Source organism: Bombyx mori, chromosome 4 (assembly GCF_030269925.1).
Source record: "Bombyx mori chromosome 4, ASM3026992v2".
NCBI classification, from domain to species: Eukaryota; Metazoa; Arthropoda; class Insecta; order Lepidoptera; family Bombycidae; genus Bombyx; species Bombyx mori.
In genome coordinates this window covers 5,364,466-5,384,651 of record NC_085110.1, presented here as the reverse complement: position 1 = coordinate 5,384,651, position 20,186 = coordinate 5,364,466, and the positions used below count along the sequence as shown (strand labels likewise).

The 20,186-nt window shown below is 34.2% G+C and overlaps 1 protein-coding gene across 3 annotated transcripts; it reads left to right on the top strand.

Annotated features, from left to right (window-relative positions):
• Window positions 1–2,649: 2,649 nt before the first annotated feature.
• Window positions 2,650–16,165, top strand: LOC101742986 (transmembrane protein 18). 3 transcript variants are annotated; one of them, XR_009972900.1, is made up of 5 exons: window positions 2,650–3,036; window positions 4,191–4,308; window positions 4,795–4,943; window positions 8,262–8,449; window positions 13,299–16,165. XR_009972900.1 is itself a non-coding variant. In XM_004929156.5 (4 exons), the coding sequence occupies exons 1-4, from the start codon at window positions 2,980–2,982 to the stop codon at window positions 8,379–8,381; spliced, it is 444 nt and encodes a 147-aa protein (XP_004929213.2). In that variant the 5' UTR covers window positions 2,651–2,979; the 3' UTR covers window positions 8,382–16,165. The 3 variants fall into 3 exon arrangements, 1 of the variants encoding a protein (XP_004929213.2); XR_001139872.4 differs by having other exon boundaries at window positions 2,651–3,036; window positions 10,287–16,165; XM_004929156.5 differs by having other exon boundaries at window positions 2,651–3,036; window positions 8,262–16,165.
• The last annotated feature ends 4,021 nt before the right edge of the window (window positions 16,166–20,186 follow it).

Genomic DNA, 20,186 nt, shown 5'->3' with positions numbered 1-20,186 from the left:
AATGAAGTTGATTAACAATGAAACATGGCATGAAATGAAATGAAAACGAAATAAAATGAAATGAGATGAGATGATATGGGATGAAATATAATCTTAGTAAAATGGTGATCATTTATTGAGACTTTTTCAGTGGACTTTTTGGAGGATCCCGAGAAGTTACATTCAGCGGCATTGTTTCATTTCCCACATTTGCGCACTTTCACAGATACTAAACAGCTAACAAACCACCGTTACTAGACATTTAAACCTGAAGAGACACTAAATAAAGAAAATAATACATCACACAACTTGCTTTCCCGCCAAAAAATCGTAAAACGCTTTTAAGTAGGTACCGGTAAAACGGGGTGATTAGGGACATATTCCAACTTGATGAACAATTGGTAGTTGTTGTTGTTTAAAATGCTATATCAGGATCAAAGTGATTGAGTCTTGGCGGTATCTTTGTTATCCAATTTAAAGCTATGCAATTAGCATTCCAGTTTAAGCAAAAATAGCAAAAATAGGTGTTATTCCTATTTACCCAGAAATTGCGATTATTGGGGACGAAATTAGTGTTAATAGAGATAGTTGTAGGGAGTGGACCGGTATTGCCTCCGTCAAACAGCTGTTCCGGCTGGCTGCTGACAGAAAGGAATACAGGAAGCTAACGGCCAACCTTTAGGATTGAAGAGGCACTGGAAGAAGAAGAAGAAGAAGAGAGATAGTTGCTAGGGCTGGCACTCCTTGGTTTTAATTTATTTATTTATTTAGTTGCACCAACAAAAAACATTGAAAAACTGACAAAAGTACATGGCATGTGTCACTTACTTATGATTAATTTATATTAACTTGGGAAATTGTCCGCGACAAATTTTTCCTGTAAGTTGTGAGACAAATAGAAAAAACATCTATTTCATCACTTAAAGTTAGTTCAGCGCAATCGGACAACTCCGAATGAACATTGACGGAGACCGCGCTACCGTGGACATTGTTGTAGTCCCAAAGGATTCTGTCTAAGGGAGAGTAAGCACCTAAATTCGAACGAGCGGGCTTTCATAAAAGCGGTTTATATTTCTTTGTTCTTAGTAAGTACTTAGGGGCTGATATTTTTATCTGGGTTAAGAGATTAGGTGTGTCCGTTATTCCATGAATTAATCAGGTGGATACCCCCACTCTGAACAAATATTAATACATTTTATTATGTATTACTTACACATTTTTGTCCACCTTTAGATTTCATCGTTCTTGTTACGTCTGTGCAAAACCAACTTACTTATGGTAAATTGCTTAGGTATTTCAACTAAAAACTTATTCCTAATTTCATAGGCTTCTATTACTGTTTTTAATATTAAGGGGTCATATGTCTTATAGGGATTTGCACTCTTTGATACGTACACGCGAGGCATATCTAAAAATAGAAAACAACATGTAACTAATAATATAAATATTTGCCAAACAATAAAATGACACTGCATTGATAAATTTGAATAAAAGTTCTAGACAAAAACATAATGAATAAATCAGATTCTTACCAACAAATTTAAAAAATATTGTTATAACTACATATACAACCCTACAAACCTGTGCCTATTTGCACTTAGATCGTTTCCATTTCATTTATTCTCATCCCAATTGACCCCTTTTTCGTTGTTATTTGTACCTGAGACGTCCCCAATATCCCCAAAAACAACCGATTTTCACATGTATTTTTATTTTATCAAATACATTAAAACCAATGACAACTGAGACTTTTTCATATAAATTAAAGGTAACTGAGACTTACCTTTAATTTATATGATGGTTCAAACACTAAATAACGTTTATAAATCACAGTCGTCTTTTATTATTATCAAATAAACAAAAAAGAGCAGTTTCTAGCACTAAAATAATCACCACCACAAGAAGTTAATTTGAAATGCGATTTTTTATAAGTTTGCAGCTATTATCATGCATATTCAGAGTTGTTTTGTGAACTTTCAACATTCTACTATTATACTACAAAAAATAGAAGATTTTGCAACGATTAAAAAATTAGTATTGCGCGTCGAAAGATTTTCCTGGTTTTTTCCCCATTCCCCTCTCGATCCCTAATCACCCTATTTTACAGTACCTATATACCTTTGGTAAGTATGATAGATGTACACACACACACACACCGTTCACTGTATAGCCTATGTAGGGCTATGCACACTATAGTCGGATTTTTTATTAGACGAAGTCAACTGACGTTTACTGTGTTGTCAGGTTCTGATGAAATAAAAATCGTGTTGTGACAAATTGAATGATTGAAAAAACTCCTGAATTAATGAAATTGCCTCGATTGTCTAGTGAATAGTTGGTGTGCCGAATTGCCGATATCGCGTACGGGGTTTGAATTTTAGGCGTGCTTTGTACATACCAATGAGTTTTCGACGAAATATTATGTTCCTATAGTATCTACCTGTACTGAATACCGAGTGTTTTAAACATTAAGAAAAACATTGCGAGGAAGCTTGTAAGACTGTCCTATTTCCAATACATCATATAGTTGAAATTATAGATGTATAAAATATAACAATTATAGGTATGTAATGAAAATAAAAAAAACTAATTGTAGTTACATACTACTAGTAACATATATTGGAGCACTTTAATACAATTTTATTGTAAAATATAAATAATATTCTTTTATAGTTTGACATTAATGATTAACTCTTCACACTCATTGTTCATTCATGTGATTGAACGAGAACTGAACGCATCACTATTACTTTAAATATAGCAACATTATTTCACAAAGTGACATTAGCTACTGTCAGCTGGCTTCGTCTAATTAAAAATCCGACTATAGTATTTGCGATTCGGTGTGCCTCCGGTGTATTAATGTATTTTTATTTTAATGTTAATGTTGTTAAAGACTGAGCTGTTTTTATAACTTACGTATTTTTAAATTGGTGCTTAATCTGTTCGAATACAATATTTTTGTCTTGGTCTAGTTGAGCAATAAGTAGTGTTAGTAATATGGAAGAATTCGTTGAAGTTAACCAGATATCTGATTTTGTATCGTACCTAAGAAGTGTAAGTTTTTATTCAAATTGCAATGTAATCGACCAACTAATACTATGTTTGTAACGTCATTACGCCTTTGCGGGAAGAATGGGTATGTTTAATTACCGAATATAGTGCGAAGAAACTTGGAGATGTACACGACGGCGACAATTCAATCTAAATTGGAATTTAGAATTTGTCCGCCGGGGAAATCGCGTTTTATTTTAATTGATATTGCAATTTTATTAGTAATATTGACCTCTAATTACAAAATTAGTATATTTAATTTGTAGGTCTAAAAATTTAATGTATTAAAGAATATAGTTAAGACTAACCAGACGTAAATAGCAAGCCGACAAATATTTTAAAGTAATGATAAATTGGGAAAAATTCATATCAGATAGAAATAGCCTTACATCAAGATACTAGATTGTCAGTAAAGATATAATGGTAGTTCCTTATATTAAAAATATGTATGCTTAAGTTTATCGGTAAATTCATATAAATCATGGCCCTTTGAAGCTATCTCTTCAATTTTTAAACAAATTTACGATTTTTGTTGAAATCAACCACCCCCTTTTTATAACTTTTCCAGGCAGCTCATAGGCTCATACATGTTGAAAACTGAGGAGTGGTTAAATTACTTGATTAAATGTAGTTATAGTTTCAATTAGGACCACAGTGGGAGAATTGACGAAACCAACAACCTTGTTAGAATATTAACTGATGATTGTTTGGCTATCATGCTATTGTGAGTGCCCGAAGATGTTTTTTTTTATTTCGGGTCAATTAGGAGCTACAAATTTATGAATAAAATACCTCCCAGCACGTAGAAAGACCTGCTGTACAGGCATAGGCACAGACTGAGATACTCAGCTCAATGTAAGGTACTCAGTCCAATAGTGCCTGAACAAATACTATATATGTTTGAATAGAAAAAGAGAGATTATTAATTATAATTGGATAGATTTACTTGTGTGTATCTCAAACTTAGATTAATTTATTTAATGAAGTTCAATAAGCAGTGTGTTATGCATTATTGTTCTAATGACACAGTATTTTGTCACAAAGTTTCATAAAATAGTGCAAAAGTGCATTGCTATATTTTATCCCAGTTAAATTCATTAAATGAAAAAAAGTATTGAAAATTAAGAGTGTTGTAATTGAACATTATTTTATTACAGATCGAATGGCGTGACCCCTGGTTAATTGCATTGATATCATTTCACATAATAATTACTGTCACTTGTTTCTCCACCAGGAATTATGGCAATTTTCAAGTTATACTTTTTATCATACTCCGTAAGTTTTTGTTATTTAAATTGTTTTCAGAACATAATTAGCAATTGATGCATGTTGCCTATGATGACTCCCAGCATACAGCCCGTCTGATAGTGAGTGGTCACCGCTACTCATAGATATAAGCAATGCTAGAAGCATACTACAAACTACAAACTACTGCTACCTACAGGATTATTTATTATAGTGCTCGGGAAACACCATTATGATAAATTCACTCAGGAGTCAAAAAATATCTTAAGACGACATACTCTGTTTTATAATATAGCCTTCTTGCAGATGGTAGAGGCAGTGTAAGGCTTCCTCCTTTCTTCAGCAATGATAGCGGTGGAAGGGTCTTGAAATTTTAACTGGGTGTAGGTGTATAACGATACCTGTGCCGTTGTAGCTTTATACATAAAGTTAAATAGAATAGTAAATATTGGATCAAAATTAGGCATTTACTCATATACTCAATGTTGTACTGTAACATTTTTTCTTGTTTTACAGTTTTGCTAGTGTATTTTTCGGAGAATATAAATGAGCTTGCTGCAAGAAATTGGGCATTATTTTCAAGACAACAATACTTTGATAGTAAAGGCCTATTTATATCAGTGGTGTTTTCGATTCCTATATTGTTAAACTGCATGATAATGGTGGTAAGTTGATTAGATATAATAAATACTTGTTTTTAATTACGATAATGTGTCTGGACGTATTATGTAACTGATAAACTATAGTTAATTGTGACGGATTTGGAATGTTATTTTTTTTCATTAACGAAAAATTTTCATATGCATAGACGATAAGAATTATAATAGTAAAAATAAATAAAATAATATAATTACTAAAAATAAATACATTTATCATATGTATATTAAAAAAAAAAAATTATAATCGACTATAAAGATTATATATAATCCTGCAGTTACATGAGTATACTTAGTTTTACATGTGAATTAACTCTGGAATTATAGTAATGAGTTAAAGTATATAGCAGTTCTTAATTACATTGCATTGCAAAAGCACAATTTATTTGTGCTATGCTCTATCTCTGTTAAAGTTACTTAAACAGTTGAGGCAAAATACTAAATTACTATAATTGTACTATCATATCCTTTTTTATACTTCCACATCACATTCATACTGTTTTGTTATTTCCATATAAAATAATATGAAGTCATTGCAGGTAATTAAATGATAATTATTTCGATATATTTTTTAATACATACTTTAAATTCATACTAAGGTCAAATATATTATGTATGTAACGCGTTGACCTTAAGTGTCCACGTTACGTTGGAGCATAATACCGAATATACAATTTTGGTGAACAATGTTCTCGAAATTATATTCTGAATAAGTTAAATTTAAATAACGTACGTCGGTGTCTACCGTTGCGTATGTATCATTCCAGTTATTATTTTTTATCGCATATCAGTGCTGCACGTTTCAATGATTTCTGTATTTATGGACACAATAATTTACGGATTGAGTAGGCAAAGCAAAACTACCAAACGGGGTATGTTCAAAGCGATGGATTTAAGGGGGGCTTTCAAAAGCGTTTCTTCATGTAACCTTTCCTACTACTGTTAACTATCATGTAGCCAGTTTAAAGATTCTAGAGCTTTCGGAATTGAAAAAAAATCTACTTATCCGTCACCCTGATAACATCTAATATCTATCTATATCTTAGGAACATCTAATAAAAGCGCATTCAAATTGTTGTGACTTCTCACTCTAGTATAACTTTACCTATGGCCTTCAACTTCCAATCCTACTGTCAAATAGCGCAATAAATTATGTCATCGAATATACGTTTAATGTTGAACGTCTCCCAGGATAGGATATCCGGTTTTATAGAGATAATAATAATTGTGTTTAGTTCTCATATACCTAATTTCTTTCACAAAAAATACCGACGGGTTCCGTGACATTACGTGAGGTTCACTGATCAACGAGGCTTACTGACTATATAATATACAAAATAAAAATGTGCAGTGAAATATGGATATTAAAATTTTATTAGAACTTATTAAATGTAATGTTCGTGAAAAAAATTGCTTAAGTTTGGTGTGTCTAACTGACCTTTGTCGTTCGTACGTAAGCAACATAATGGCCTTGTGGTATCGGGGCTTTTATGATTTAGATACATATCATCCACATTACCATTTAGTCTTACTATTTTATGGAACCGTTTTTTCTTGAGTTATAATCACAAAATAAATAATACTGAGTATACTCAGAGGACCTCAATACAATGCTCAAAGACCTCAGTAGGGCTCCTGTCCGAGTGGGTCTAAATATGAACATGGAAAAAACAAAAAATATGTTGAATGCTCATGTAGCGCCCACTCCAGTAAAGATCGGAAGCTCTACGCTCGAAGTTGTTGACGAGTATATTTACAGTGGCACACACTGTCCAGCTAGGTAATTCCAACTTCGAAAAAGAGGTCAACCGTCGAATCCAGCTCGGATAGGCAGCGTTTGGAAAGCTACGTAAAATCTTCTCATCGCAAATACCACAGTGTCTCAAGACGAAAGACTTTGAACAGTGTGTGTTGCCAGTGATGACATATGGCACTGAGAAGTGGTCGCTCACAATGGGCCTTATGAGAAGACTCAAGGTCACCCAAAGAGCAATGGAGAGGGCTATGCTCGGAGTTTCCCTGCGAGATCAAATCAGAAATGAGGAGATTCGCAGGAAAATGTAGGTAACCGACATAGCCCAAAGGATTGCGACATTGAAGTGGCAGTGGGCAGGACACATTGCTCGCAGAACGGATGGCCGTTGGGGCCAGAAAGTTCTTGAGTGGCGACCGCGTACTGGAAGATGTAGCGTGGGTAGGCCTCCCACAAGATGGGCCGACAATCTATTGAGGTTCACGGGGATCCGCTGGATGCAGGCAGCGCAGGATCGGTCCTTGTGGCGAGGCTTGGGGGAGGCCTATGTCCAGCAGTGGACGACCATGGGTTGATAAGAAGAAGAAGATTACTCGCATCTATTTAACGGATTATTTTATATCTATTAACTATTTATCATTCACTGGTGGTAGGACCTCTTGTGAGTCCGCACGGGTAGGTACCACCACCCCGCCTATTTCCGCCGTGAAGCAGTAATGCGTTTCGGTTCGAAGGGTGGGGTAGCCGTTGTAACTATACTGAGACCTTAGAACTTATATCTCAAGGTGGGTGGCGCATTTACGTTGTAGATGTCTATGGGCTCCAGTAACTACTTAACACCAGGTGGGCTGTGAGCTCGTCCACCCAACTAAGCAATAAAAAAAAAAAAAAAACTGAAATACATTAGTAAGTGTAGGTGATAATCGAAACGAAACAATTCGAATAATATACACATTAAAAATATTTATGTATAAATTAAATGCCTAAGTTAAATGAACTAAAAAAAATTAAGGATAGCAAGGTTTTTTACGAATTAAATCTAAAATAAAACAGGTTAACTTCTACATACATATATTGAAAATATTGAAATAGATTTTGAATAGTGACAGTAAAATAAGGAATGGCTTTTTGGCGGGAACGTGAGTAGCGAAGTTATGTGAATTGTTTTATTTGGATAATTTAATGTTTTTTCGGATTTAAAAGCTTAATAACTGTAGTTTCTGTAGTTTATGAACTGTTTAGCATATTTGAATGTATACAAATGTGGGAAAATGAAACAAAGCAGCTGGACGTGGCTTCTCAAATTCTTCCAAAAAGTCCACCGAAGTCTCTGTAAATATCACAATTTTACTGAGCCTTCATTCTATTAGTTCAGTTTCATCTCATGTCCTTCCAAATCATACTTCATATAAACAGAATATGTATTTATTTAATAAATGAATATTTTTACAAACTCGACACCGTCTTAAAGAAATAAGAAATAAAGGATCGTCATTAAATACTTTACAAGCTAGAAGTACATATTTACATACTTAAGTTTTTTTGTTTTTCATTGAAAATTGTATCTTTTTCAGGGATCCTGGTTGTACCAATCTACTCAAATAATGACTAATTTAAAAAAAGCACAGTTAAGGCAGCGCCTCAAGGAGATGAACTCGATAAGAGAACAACAGCAACACGTTAAATCTGATTAAAAAAAGAAGCGATTCTCGTCAAAAATTATGTCAATTAACTTTACAACGCAATGACCTAGCTAAATACGGTACGTACTGTAATTTTGGATTTAATGAAAAAAAAAACTTGTAAGTTTGAATCTGTATGTTATTGGATGCCTTGTTGTTGATAATGAAACTCGTTATAGATAAGCTTATTAAATGTCAACGGTGATGTGATAGATAGGTAAAATTATTCACCAAATAAAGAATGTAATGTTAGCCTATGAATTAATTTGTAGATTGTTGAATTAAAAGGAAAGCGCGAGGTATTTGAAAAAATGATAAAATGAAAAAAAAAGGAAACTGTTTTGAAATGAATAATAACCAAATGGCAATGCGATAAAATATTTACAACGTGACCCGTGATTTGCAATATAAGAACAAAATATTAATGACTAGTCGTATTGTGTAGTCGTGCATAGGTTTTACGCTGATAACTCTGAAACAACGTTGGCTCTGTTATTAAAGCACCTATATATAGCTGTTAAAATATTTCTAATACAGTTGACATGTTGAATTGTATTTTTAAATTAGGTATATTAATGTAAACAGAATATATCCCTCGGGATATAAGTATACATAATATATATAAGTTATACTTTTTTACGTGGAGAAAGCTATGCCCTATGAAATTTTGCATACATATTGTCAGGGGTTTTATACCCCTGACAATATGACAATATCTATGTATGCAAAATTTCATAATGATCGGTCGATGATTTAAGACGTGAGCGTGACAACCAAACAAACTCGTTCTCGTTTGAATAATATTTTTATACCTGGATACAGACTTTATATTTCTTTTTTTGGAAAACACGAAATACATACACAATTAATTGTTTTGATGTTCTCTAATTACACAAATTATAATTAATTTAAACTAATTAACTAATTTAAATTAATTAATTTAAACTAATTAACGACCTAGTAAAAAGCGCTGGGTCTCGTTGGATGCAGGTGGCAATGGACCGGTCGCACTGGAAATCTATTGGAGAGGCCTATGTTCAGCAGTGGACGGCGATAGGCTGAAATGATGATGATAATAAATTTTCGAAAAACTAACTTTCAATCACAAACGAAAGTAACATTTATTTAGTTCTAGAATTCATTTTTTTAAATTAATGAGCGTGCATGCCTTTTATTTTCCAAGTGTTTACATTAGGTATGTTGTTTGTTAACATTATTCCGTCGGAAATTGTGTCCGTCTTTGAATTATTCTCAAGATATAAGGAAAATAAATGCACAAAATCCTTCCTTATATTTATTTAGTGGCCTTGAATTTCAACAAACAATATAATTTGAAAATGTGTTCTCATTATATCAAATTAATTAGGTACGATTTTTGACCGGTTATTAAAAGCGAAGTTATTCGTTATTTTAATTGAAAGTGTTACATGTTTAAATAATAAAACTTAGATATGAGTCGACTATTATCAAAGGCGGCAATCTGACTTTTGGACAATGATTGGTAAATCAGAAAAACGAATTATTGACTTTGTATTCCATTGGCAGTCACAAAACTCTTCGGAACGACATCTTAGATAAATAACAGGTTAACTATTAACCTTTATTTAATGCAGGTTTTGAACCGTATTCTTTGAAGGAGACGATTATATTCAAATCAATCTGTATTGACATATCAATAAAAATGTTTTGTCCAAATGCACAGATTGCCACCTTTGATAATAGACGACTCATATGAGGTTTCTTAAATTTTTCTCATGTTTTTAAAATTTTATCAAATTGTATAGCGAAAGAACAAATTAGTATCTTTAATAAAATGTGCAATGAAATTACTCTCGAAAATCTAACATCGTTTGCAATGCTCGTCAACGATGCGACGATAATGCCAAAAAAATATTGAAATTTTCTGTTTTAATAAAGGTATATTTGTCCGCCGCCACTCACTTCGGCCACCATTGACTACCGCACGAACAACGATGTTCAGGTAAACCGAGGGAAAGCTAATTTTTCTTGGATTCTGCAATAAATCCTTTGAAAATCTCTATCCATGGGAAGGATAGGAATTTTATATTATTGTAAAGTTGCGTGGCACGCAATCGAACAGTTAGCTAAACCACGTTCCTTTGAGATTACGAAGAGTAATTTCCGTAGGAACCCGAATCGGACCATGATCATAGCCCAGAGCCGAAATATATATATTTTTTACTACTATAGTGTTTGAAATTACACTCAACAAGGTCATGGTGTATTTTAAAGTATTTAAGGTGTTTATTTCTTGAAAAAAAAGCCGACGGCATTCTTAATCAAACGAAATGTGAACGTGTCATTTTTAGTGTTGTGATAAGAATTTTTATGACACATTAATCAATTATTTATTTGTAAGGAGACGATTACAAAGCTTATTAAGAAGGGCAATGATCATAATAAACGTGATTTTTTAAACATAACTAAGAAAATTCAAATGTCGGATATATTATGTTACTGTAACAGCCCGAATATTGGTAAATCTTAAGGCTTACCAACACAAGTCGGTAAATGTAAGTATGTATATGTAAAAAAGAAACGATTTTATCGGGCTTTTACCATTAGAATTTAGTACATGTTAGGTTTTATCAACGCCCTGAGAGAAGCCTAAAACCGAAGCAAATTGAAGCTGAGGGTACAAAGAGCCACGAAGGCCTTTCAAGGACACGACCTTCAGCAATGAAGTATTCGACTAAGAAGAGAGGTTTTATCAGTGACGGTTGCCTAAATGTTGGTTTTGGAAATACAAACAATGCATACTTCTCAATCATTTATTTCAATTAATAATTATTCAAATCCTTACATAACTATGAGTAATTATTAATCATAGCGCATTCTTTCGAAAAGCATTTTTAAGGCAGTTACATTTCTTGAAGTCTTGTCCTCCAGTCAATGACAATTTTCCGACAACTTCTCGAAGACTAACTTCTCTATCTTTAACAACTTCATTTATCTTAAAATCTTCAGAGCATGACCTAAATTGATTATTTGTGTAAAACTGCTTTAGTGCTCCCAATTTTGGTACCTAGTTGGTAAAACTCGTTGTCCTTTACATCTACCACAACTGCAATAATGCTTTTTGGGTCAGTTTTAGCTCTGTCAATGTCAGATACTTTCAGTCTTTACTGGTGGTAGACCTCTTGTGAGTCCGCACGGGTAGGTACCACCACCCCGCCTATTTCTGCCGTGAAGCAGTAATGCGTTTTGGTTTGAAGGGTGGGGTAGCCGTTGTAACTATACTGAGACTTAGAACTTATATCTCAAGGTGGGTGGCGCATTTACATTGTAGATGTCTATGGGCTCTAGTAACCACTAAACACCAGGTGGGCTGTGAGCTCGAACGCACATCAAAGCAAAAAAAAAAAAAACCCAACTTTCATATTTTGATATTTATCAGACGGCTTATGGCTTTCATTTTTTCAACTTAGTTTTCCAAATAAATTTTTACCTTATTCCTTATTGTCTGGACTGATTCTATACTTTTCGGTATTGGATCTTCTTGAGCTTGAGTTGAGTTTTCTGTCTCTAAATCGCTTTCATTGGTTATTTGGTTCTCCATCATAATTTTAGTTACATTTTCTTGTGTTTTATTCCTCAAATTAAAACTGTTTATTTCCTCTTCTGATTCATTTTCAACAACACTTTCTTCCTTGTCCTGTCCAATTGCATTTTCGACGGTAATCATTTACCAAGCGAATGATGGTAAAAGTCCGAAATAAAGGATGATGACAGAACGATTCGGACTTTTACCATTAAGAGTTAGTAAATCTTAGGATTTACCCTAGTTCGGGCATTTACAGTAACAGATTTGGGTAATTAACGTTCGTAGCATACGAATTTTTTGTTTATAAGTTTCGCGTTTTTTTACATTACGGACACTAAACATTCGAAATATTTGGAAATCAATTTAATCATAATAAGAACTCCTTAATTTTTTAAGTTTGCATCATATTTCCGTAGGATAGAATTCACATCAAAATTATTTATGTTTTTAGTGACTTTGCTTTGCTTGTTTGACGTAATCAATTATAATCATTTTTGTGTTTTATGTATTGACGCCATATTAAAATTTCATAAGATAGTTTTTGCATTTAACAAGTACGATAGGTCACTATATAAAAGCTTAATAAAACTAATAAAATTAACTGATACTCAAGAAATTATTTGCGCGCACAGTACTATGTTAATTTGACCAATTATTTCGTTGAAAAAATAAACTTAAACTATAATAAAGTACGGTATTCAAAATTGAAGTTTAATGTACAACAAGCATACGAAATTGGGTTGTACATTATGTATGAGGAGGTCGGCTGTAGGGGTAAGCAAAAAACTTATTCAATAGAATCATTATCAGTACTTACAACTTCAAAAATATTATATTTGTGTGTGTATACTATCAATGAATGTAATGGTAATATATTGTTTAAGTTAAAATTCAATATAATAATAATATGTTCTTTTTTTATTCAAAATACGAAACCTACTTAAATCATGGATAATTTATGTATGTAAAGAACTAAATGCAAAACCGGATACCGATTTAAAAAAAACAAGTAGGTATATATTAGTCATCATAGGATATGTTTATTTAACGTATTTATGCAAGTCTTCGGGTTTGAAGGGTGATATAATTGACACGTAGTTTCCTATGTCAGCGTCTCGTAGTCCCTGTCTATGTCTGGCGACGTCTACATTGTGGGGTCTTTGGACTCCGGTAAACACTAGGTAGACCGTAAGCTCGTTCAGACTTTTATGCTAATAAAAATAATGATAATTGGAAAATATTTTATCTATTCTTCATTTCATGATAAACTGCATATAAATAAGGTATAGTGAGTGTCATTTGGGTGTTGTCATTGTATAATAATATTACTTTATAATGTTTATTAAGCTTCTCGTTTATTTTAGCCCCAAATGACGTCATATGTAATGAAGTTGCAACAGAGAATAGAGGTTTTGCGGAAATAAAAAAAAGTGATAAGTATCATGTTTAATTTGTTATAACTGTGCCATTGTCATATGAAACCAGGCCTCGTGAAAGATTAAACGAAATTGCAGCTATTTTATGTTTTAGAGATTTCTGAACGTTACCCGTAAAATATTTGAACCTGGCGGTTGTAACCATTAGAAAGTCTGGTCACTGTTACGTCATTTAACCGTAAAGTTTCATTGTATATCTTTAGTCTTCGGATTTCGCGAGTCGCAGACACAATTAAAACTTTTACTTTTTGGTGATTATATTGTTTCTAACGAACGAAGCTATCTATGCTTACCTGTATAAAAAATCTAGCCCTGTGTGCTTATAGCGAGCTTTTAAAACTTAAGTTACTTAGTTGACTTAAGTTTTTAAAACTTAACTCAAATTTGTATGCAGTTGGAACGTTTGCCTACGTTTGCCGCTAGGGGCGCTGTTCCAACTGCATACAAATTTGAGTTAACTTTTACGCCATCGAGAACGTTAAAAAACTAGCACTAAAGCACATTAGTCGTAATAATTGATTGAGCGCGAGGGAGTTTTGTGATAGTCAAAAATGTAGATGTGCAATATTTTATTGATAAGTTAATGAGTAAAGTTTAAAAATTGTAACCCGTTTTGTTCTTTAATAACAACTCTTTTTGTTGTGACATAATTACTTGAGGAACGTTCGTCTTGATCAATGCCTGTGCACTCTCGCCTTAGAAACGTGTATATTTTAGTATTTGGATTAATGTAGTTTATTTTTTATTTATTTATTTATTTATCGTATGGCATTCATTTACACTGCGTGGTTATAATTGAAATTTACAGAGTGTGATTAGGGTTTTATAATTGACGCAGTGCAGTTGGAACCGGGAGATCCTCAGGAGGACAGTTCGGTTGCCAGGTTGTTGCACTATTAGCACCACCCAGGGGTCACGTGTAGGGTAGCGGTAGGTAATCTACGGACGTTATGCAACTTCGACCCCCAAATGTAGTAATAACGTAGAATGTAACGTGTGTCATTAATAAGGTTATTGCGTTTTTAAATGTCGCATTACTGTATGCTTAGTGCCGATTTTGTTAAATTTTGTGCCAGCGGGAGTACGATTCGGCGAAATTTATTGTTGATCATTTTGTAATAAAAGCGTAGTGTTAAGTAAATGTTGCGAGGTTCTACGATCGATAATGTCCCTGTTATTTTAAACTGTGTTGAATCATTAGGTGCGATTTCAGGATCATTCCAACTAAGAACCGTCAGAAATATATTAACTTTTTAATTGGGGTCAGGAGAAAATCGCCAAACTTCCGCCTACGTGCGTAGGAGGCGTAGAGCGTTGTATGTTAAAGTTAAACCGACTAAAATCACCTCTGGTTCAAGGTGAGACCGGTAGGGCGAAAAAATCAAATCAAAATGCTAAGTCTGATATTGAAATGATTTTATAATAACAGACTTGTTCTATTTGCTCTAAAAAATAACAGCTTCCTACGTACTGCGTTACTGAGTTTTAAGATGTGTTAAAGGCGTGTTAAGGTTATTCCGAAAAAAAAAATCGTAAAGAAAAGAAATGACCCTGACAGAACTCTATAAAAATCATTGACTTTTTATAGATTGACAAATTAGGTCAGTACCGTAAACATTTTAAATTTAAAGTTCATCGTAATCAAATATACCGCTTTTGTTAGAGGTTCAAGGTAGGTGTCGCATTTACGTTGTAGATGTCTATGGGCTCCAGTAACCACTTAACACCAGGTGGGCTGTGAGCTCGTCCACCCATACAAGCAATAAAAAAAAATTTTGGACGTTTCGGTCGCCGGGCCTCGCACCAGAGCAGTTTAATGTACTTAAATAGTTAATTATGTCGGTTGATCACATTAACGTTTAACTTTGTCAACAAAAGGGTGAAGTAATCTGGTGAGGTAATCTGGAACATAGTATAGGTATATAGCCAACGGCTCCAAATATCCTTAAGAACGTTTTAGCCGCTTAAATAATATACGTATTAATAATTTAACAACGAAGTATATGTACATAATATAGAGTATTAAATTTTTGATCTACTAACTACTTTGCTGACAATAATGCTAATAGTTAATATTTTTTAATAAAAATAATTCTAAATGTCTCAGTGCGAGCATACCTATAATAAAACCGCCATAAATAATTGCGTCCATAAAATGTTGATAATGTTTAAAGATTTAAAAAAAAATATGTACATACTAAAACGATTTTTTGTATTGAAAACCAATTTAGTTTGTAGATTATTATTTTTTCTTGAAAATAACATAACTTCGGTCTTGCCAGAATGAAAAATCAATAAATATGTATTTAACTGATATCCATTGAAACGAGCAGAATGTCCTATATTGATTTTCGTAAAATATTTTTTACATTTTCTGAGAAACACTATACGAAGACTGATCTGTGTAAAATGCGTGTTTGGTAGTTTTTTTTTTACTGAGGTCACAATACTCTTGAAATTGTTATTTGATTAAACTGAGTTTGTGGCGTACGTCAATCTAGGTATTTTAAATATAATGGGAATTGTTAAATTTATTCAGCATTTAAAAATACCTAGGTTTATTCAAAAAAAAGTAAAGAAATCCTTAATGTATCGTGTATCAGTGTGACCAACTTCTAATGAAGCTTTCATTATAATAATCGTTATTTTTGATTTACCTATTTAATTTGAAAGTTAAATGTAGAATTTTCTCGTAGATAATGTTTTTATCATCTGAAATTGATCTTATTTCGATATATGCTAAGTTAATGTATTTTATTTATGTGTATTGCTTAAATAAAGGAATTGAATGATAATGTTTTGTTTTATGTTTCTTAATTTCTCATTTCTGGTCTCCTGCAGATGAGGCTGGACTGGGGCATCGAAGATTTTGATTCTTAGAATAAAGTGTAGACTATGGCTCATTTGGACAGATCTACCCATAGACATCGGCATTCTGTAGTGACTAAGCCGCTGCGTATCGCCAAGGATTGTTCGATCTTCATTAATCCGTCATAGCACTCGGGAAGAGTTTTAGAAAAATGTCAATACAATGTCAAGTGCCAAACAAGCAAAGTAAAAAACATTAAGTATTTGTGATACATTTAATACAACTTCAACCGAAGCATTTGTCGTAACGATATTCAGGTTTTTTACATCCTCTTTGACGATATTTGCAGCACGTATCTGTCAATGTTACGTCAAACGCCATAAGGTTACATTAGAAAATTTAATGTGGTGGTTAAGTTTTCTAATTTTCCCCGAACTTTTCTGAATTTTTCTTTTCATGAGCACTTTCTCCTAATAATAATAAAACACAACAACAAAAAGAATTAGCGAAATCGGCCCAGGCATTCGCGCGTGATGTCGTAACCAAAGGAAATAGGGGTTCATTTTTATATATTATATAGATAATATGTAGAATTGTCACGAATTTTATCGTGTTCGTTTATGTGTCAATATTTTTTGAATGCAATCTAACAATTGCATAGTCGCCAATTTTTATTACCCATTTTTTGTTTTTAAGACGTGAACGCTTTGAGGTCCAGAGTCCGCACGTATTGGGCATAATATAGTCTTACATGAAATTAGTAAGAATGAAATTAGGATTGAAGTTAGGACCGCAAAGGTTTAACCTATTTTGAAGAGAGTGTAAAGTAACTGTTGTTTCAACATTACATTTAGTACCTATATCCTATAGGTAATATTATATGGACGCTAAGTAACGGTTTCATTAAAAGCGGATTGGCGACCCAATGTTTAATAACGGGAAACGTGCCTGGATATTGGGTCTCTCAGCTTAAGTCACTATATTGTACAATTCAACATGAATTTTCGTCTTTGACCAACAAATAAGGCGCTCGCTGTACCGGCTGTACTGAGGGGCGAGCACGAATGACAACCGGTCATCGTCCTCGTCGGACCCGTCGCTTGCAACCCACTGAGTTTCTCGCCGGATCTTCTGAGTGGGTCGCGTTACCGATCCGGTGGTAGATTCTGCGAAGCACGGCTCTTGCTAGGGTTCGTGTGAGCAACGTTTTTTAAAAAAAAAATTACATTACGAATTCAATAGATTTTCGTGCTTGACGTACTGGATCGGCTAAAGCGGGGTTCAAATCAACTGGTAGGCAACATGTTTTAAAGTATAAAAATATTTATCTAACCAGTATTCAGAAATTACTATAACGATGAAGTTCAAAGATTCATGTTACATTATGAGAAAACGTGTAATAGAAATTGCATTCGTAAAAAGTAATTATTTAGCCTAATTTCTAGTACCTAGTCCTTTTTTAGTGCTATTATGCACGTGAAGTAATAATACCGTGGTACATTTCTTGCTAAATATGTTATCATTTATTATTACAGTATCACATCATAATTAATGGAGGTTTTTAGATATTATAAATGATATATAAATTAAATTAAATTCGGTTTATTTAACATTTTGGTTTTAAGTACCTATCTACTACAAAAAGCACACGACAGCATATTGGAACCGGTAAAATGATATAAATATAAGCAGGAGCTGAGAACTAGGAACCATTTACGCATCAAGCGTACGCATCTTGCGGTAGGCAGCGGCTTGGCCTTGCCCCTGGCATTGCTGAAGTCTTTTTTTTTTTTTTTCCTACCTAAGATGAGAGCCTTGAGAGGCTATATCAGCGTAACCCTAACTTTTGTAGGTGAGCTCACGGGGCTCAAACCTGATGACGTTGCTAACACGAACCCTAGCAAGAGCCGTGCTTCGCAGAATCTACCACCGGATCGGAAACGCGACCCACTGAGAAGATCCGGCGAGAAACTCAGTGGGCTGTGTCTGGGAGTTAATTTACTCGTCGAGCCCTACGTCGCAAGCGACGGGTTCGACGAGAACGGTGACCGGTGCTTGAAGTACCTAGAAGCACCGTTAGTGGATCGGGAGGATCCGAGATGACGTGTTTTGGGCGACGTCGACTGCTTTCCATTCTGTCCGCAGGATCGGGAATGTAGTTACCGGCGGCCACGATGAGAGGGTTCTGGTGTCGTGCCGCTTTATCGAAGTGGCGCATTAACGCCGACTGCATATACTTACTGGTGGACTCTAAGTCGAGGTCGTCATGGAGTGCTGAAGTCCATGGGCGACGGTAACCACTCACCATCAGGTGGGCCGTATGCTCGTCTGCCTACAAAGGCAATAAAAAAAAAACAAGATTTCTGGTGCAGACTTTTCCATCTCTGTACACTTGAGTGTTTGAAAAAAAAAATTGTTATAAGTGGAAAGATCATATTATATTAGTTTTATAACAAAACTTCTTTTTTTATTTTTTTTCGCAATAATACAAAAGTTATTTCAAAATAAAAATTAATTTTTGAATCCAGTACCGAAGACAGGCCGATCCCCGAATCCTGATCACGCAGCAGCAAGTCACCGTCGTCGCCCTAGACACGTCCTTACGGATCCATCAGATCCAATAACTCTTGCATTAGATACCTTCAGCTCTCACACTAGGAGCAGGCTGAGGAACCCCGGTAACCGTACTCTTCGAACTTGACAAAGAGGTCGACGTGCAACCTAACCCATGCATCAGTCCGCTGAGTTTCTCGCCGGATCTTCTCAGTGGGTCGCGATTCCGATCCGGTGGTAAATACATTCGCAAAGCAATTGCTCTTGAGTTGTTAGGTCTCCTTCGGAGGCGCTCGGGCAGTTGTTAGCAAATCCTACCCCTCCTGGCTAAGCCTTTGCTCGCCCACCTGTTCTGGTGAAGCTGGAAAGGCCTCCGGGCCACCAGTAATCTTTCAATCATAAAAAAAGGCTTCCGATCAAACCCGAGCGCGTGTGACGTCATAATGTTAGTTTTCCCTCATTGCAGTTCATATATAAATAATAAGTAGTGTTTTGATCTATTTAGTTTTGTTGTCATTGTTAAATACTCAAATATTTATATTGAAAATGTCGAACCTCAAAGTTATCGTTCTTGTTTTGTCCCATTATGCATGAATACTACAAAAACAACTCCTGAAAAAATGTTTTTAAATAAAACGTTGAAATAAATGGTTTCAAGCAGTGCATCGTGATAATCCCAAAACAAAATCGATTTTTTTTTGTTGTGAAGATCATTTCGACGTAAGTATTTCTTAACACCATTTTTATTAAAAATTGAAAATACTGGTGTTGATTTTGATTAATATTAACAGACTTTGCCTTAATAAATCCTTTATCACCATAGCTAATCGTAACTAACTAACAACTCGTTTTTTAACAATAAATTTTCAATATTATTGTCTAGTCACGTGTATTAGCCGTAAACGCTGTACTGTTATTAAATAGCTATAACATTATGACGTCACAACTATGGTGACCAATCATGGCGCGTTTATAAGTCACGTGATTTTTTCAATTCTATCAATTTTTAATTCTTTATAATTAATTGAAAAAAAAATTTTTTTAGTATTTCGCCTTAAATATCCATATTATTAATAACAAAGTTTTAAAATGCAATAAAAAAATCGATTATTTTTTATCAAAATATCAATTGTAGGATCTTACTGTCTTTATGTGCGGTTAATAAGATGGACATGTGACAGGACAAGGCAAAGTCGCCGTCGCCTGAACATGTCTTGTCGGATCCCCCGGATCCACTCTTGGTGCTTTTACACTTACTTAGACTTTTCAACTAGTCACCGTCCTTGTCGAACTCGCCGACAAGCTAACCGATTCATAGATCTACTAAGTTTCACGCCGGACCTTTTCAGTGGGTCGGGATTCCGATCCGGTGGTAGATTCTGCGAAGTACTGCTCTTGCTATGGCTATTGCTGGCTCCCGTGAGTTCAATAAGTAGGAAAAAAAAAAGAAAAAC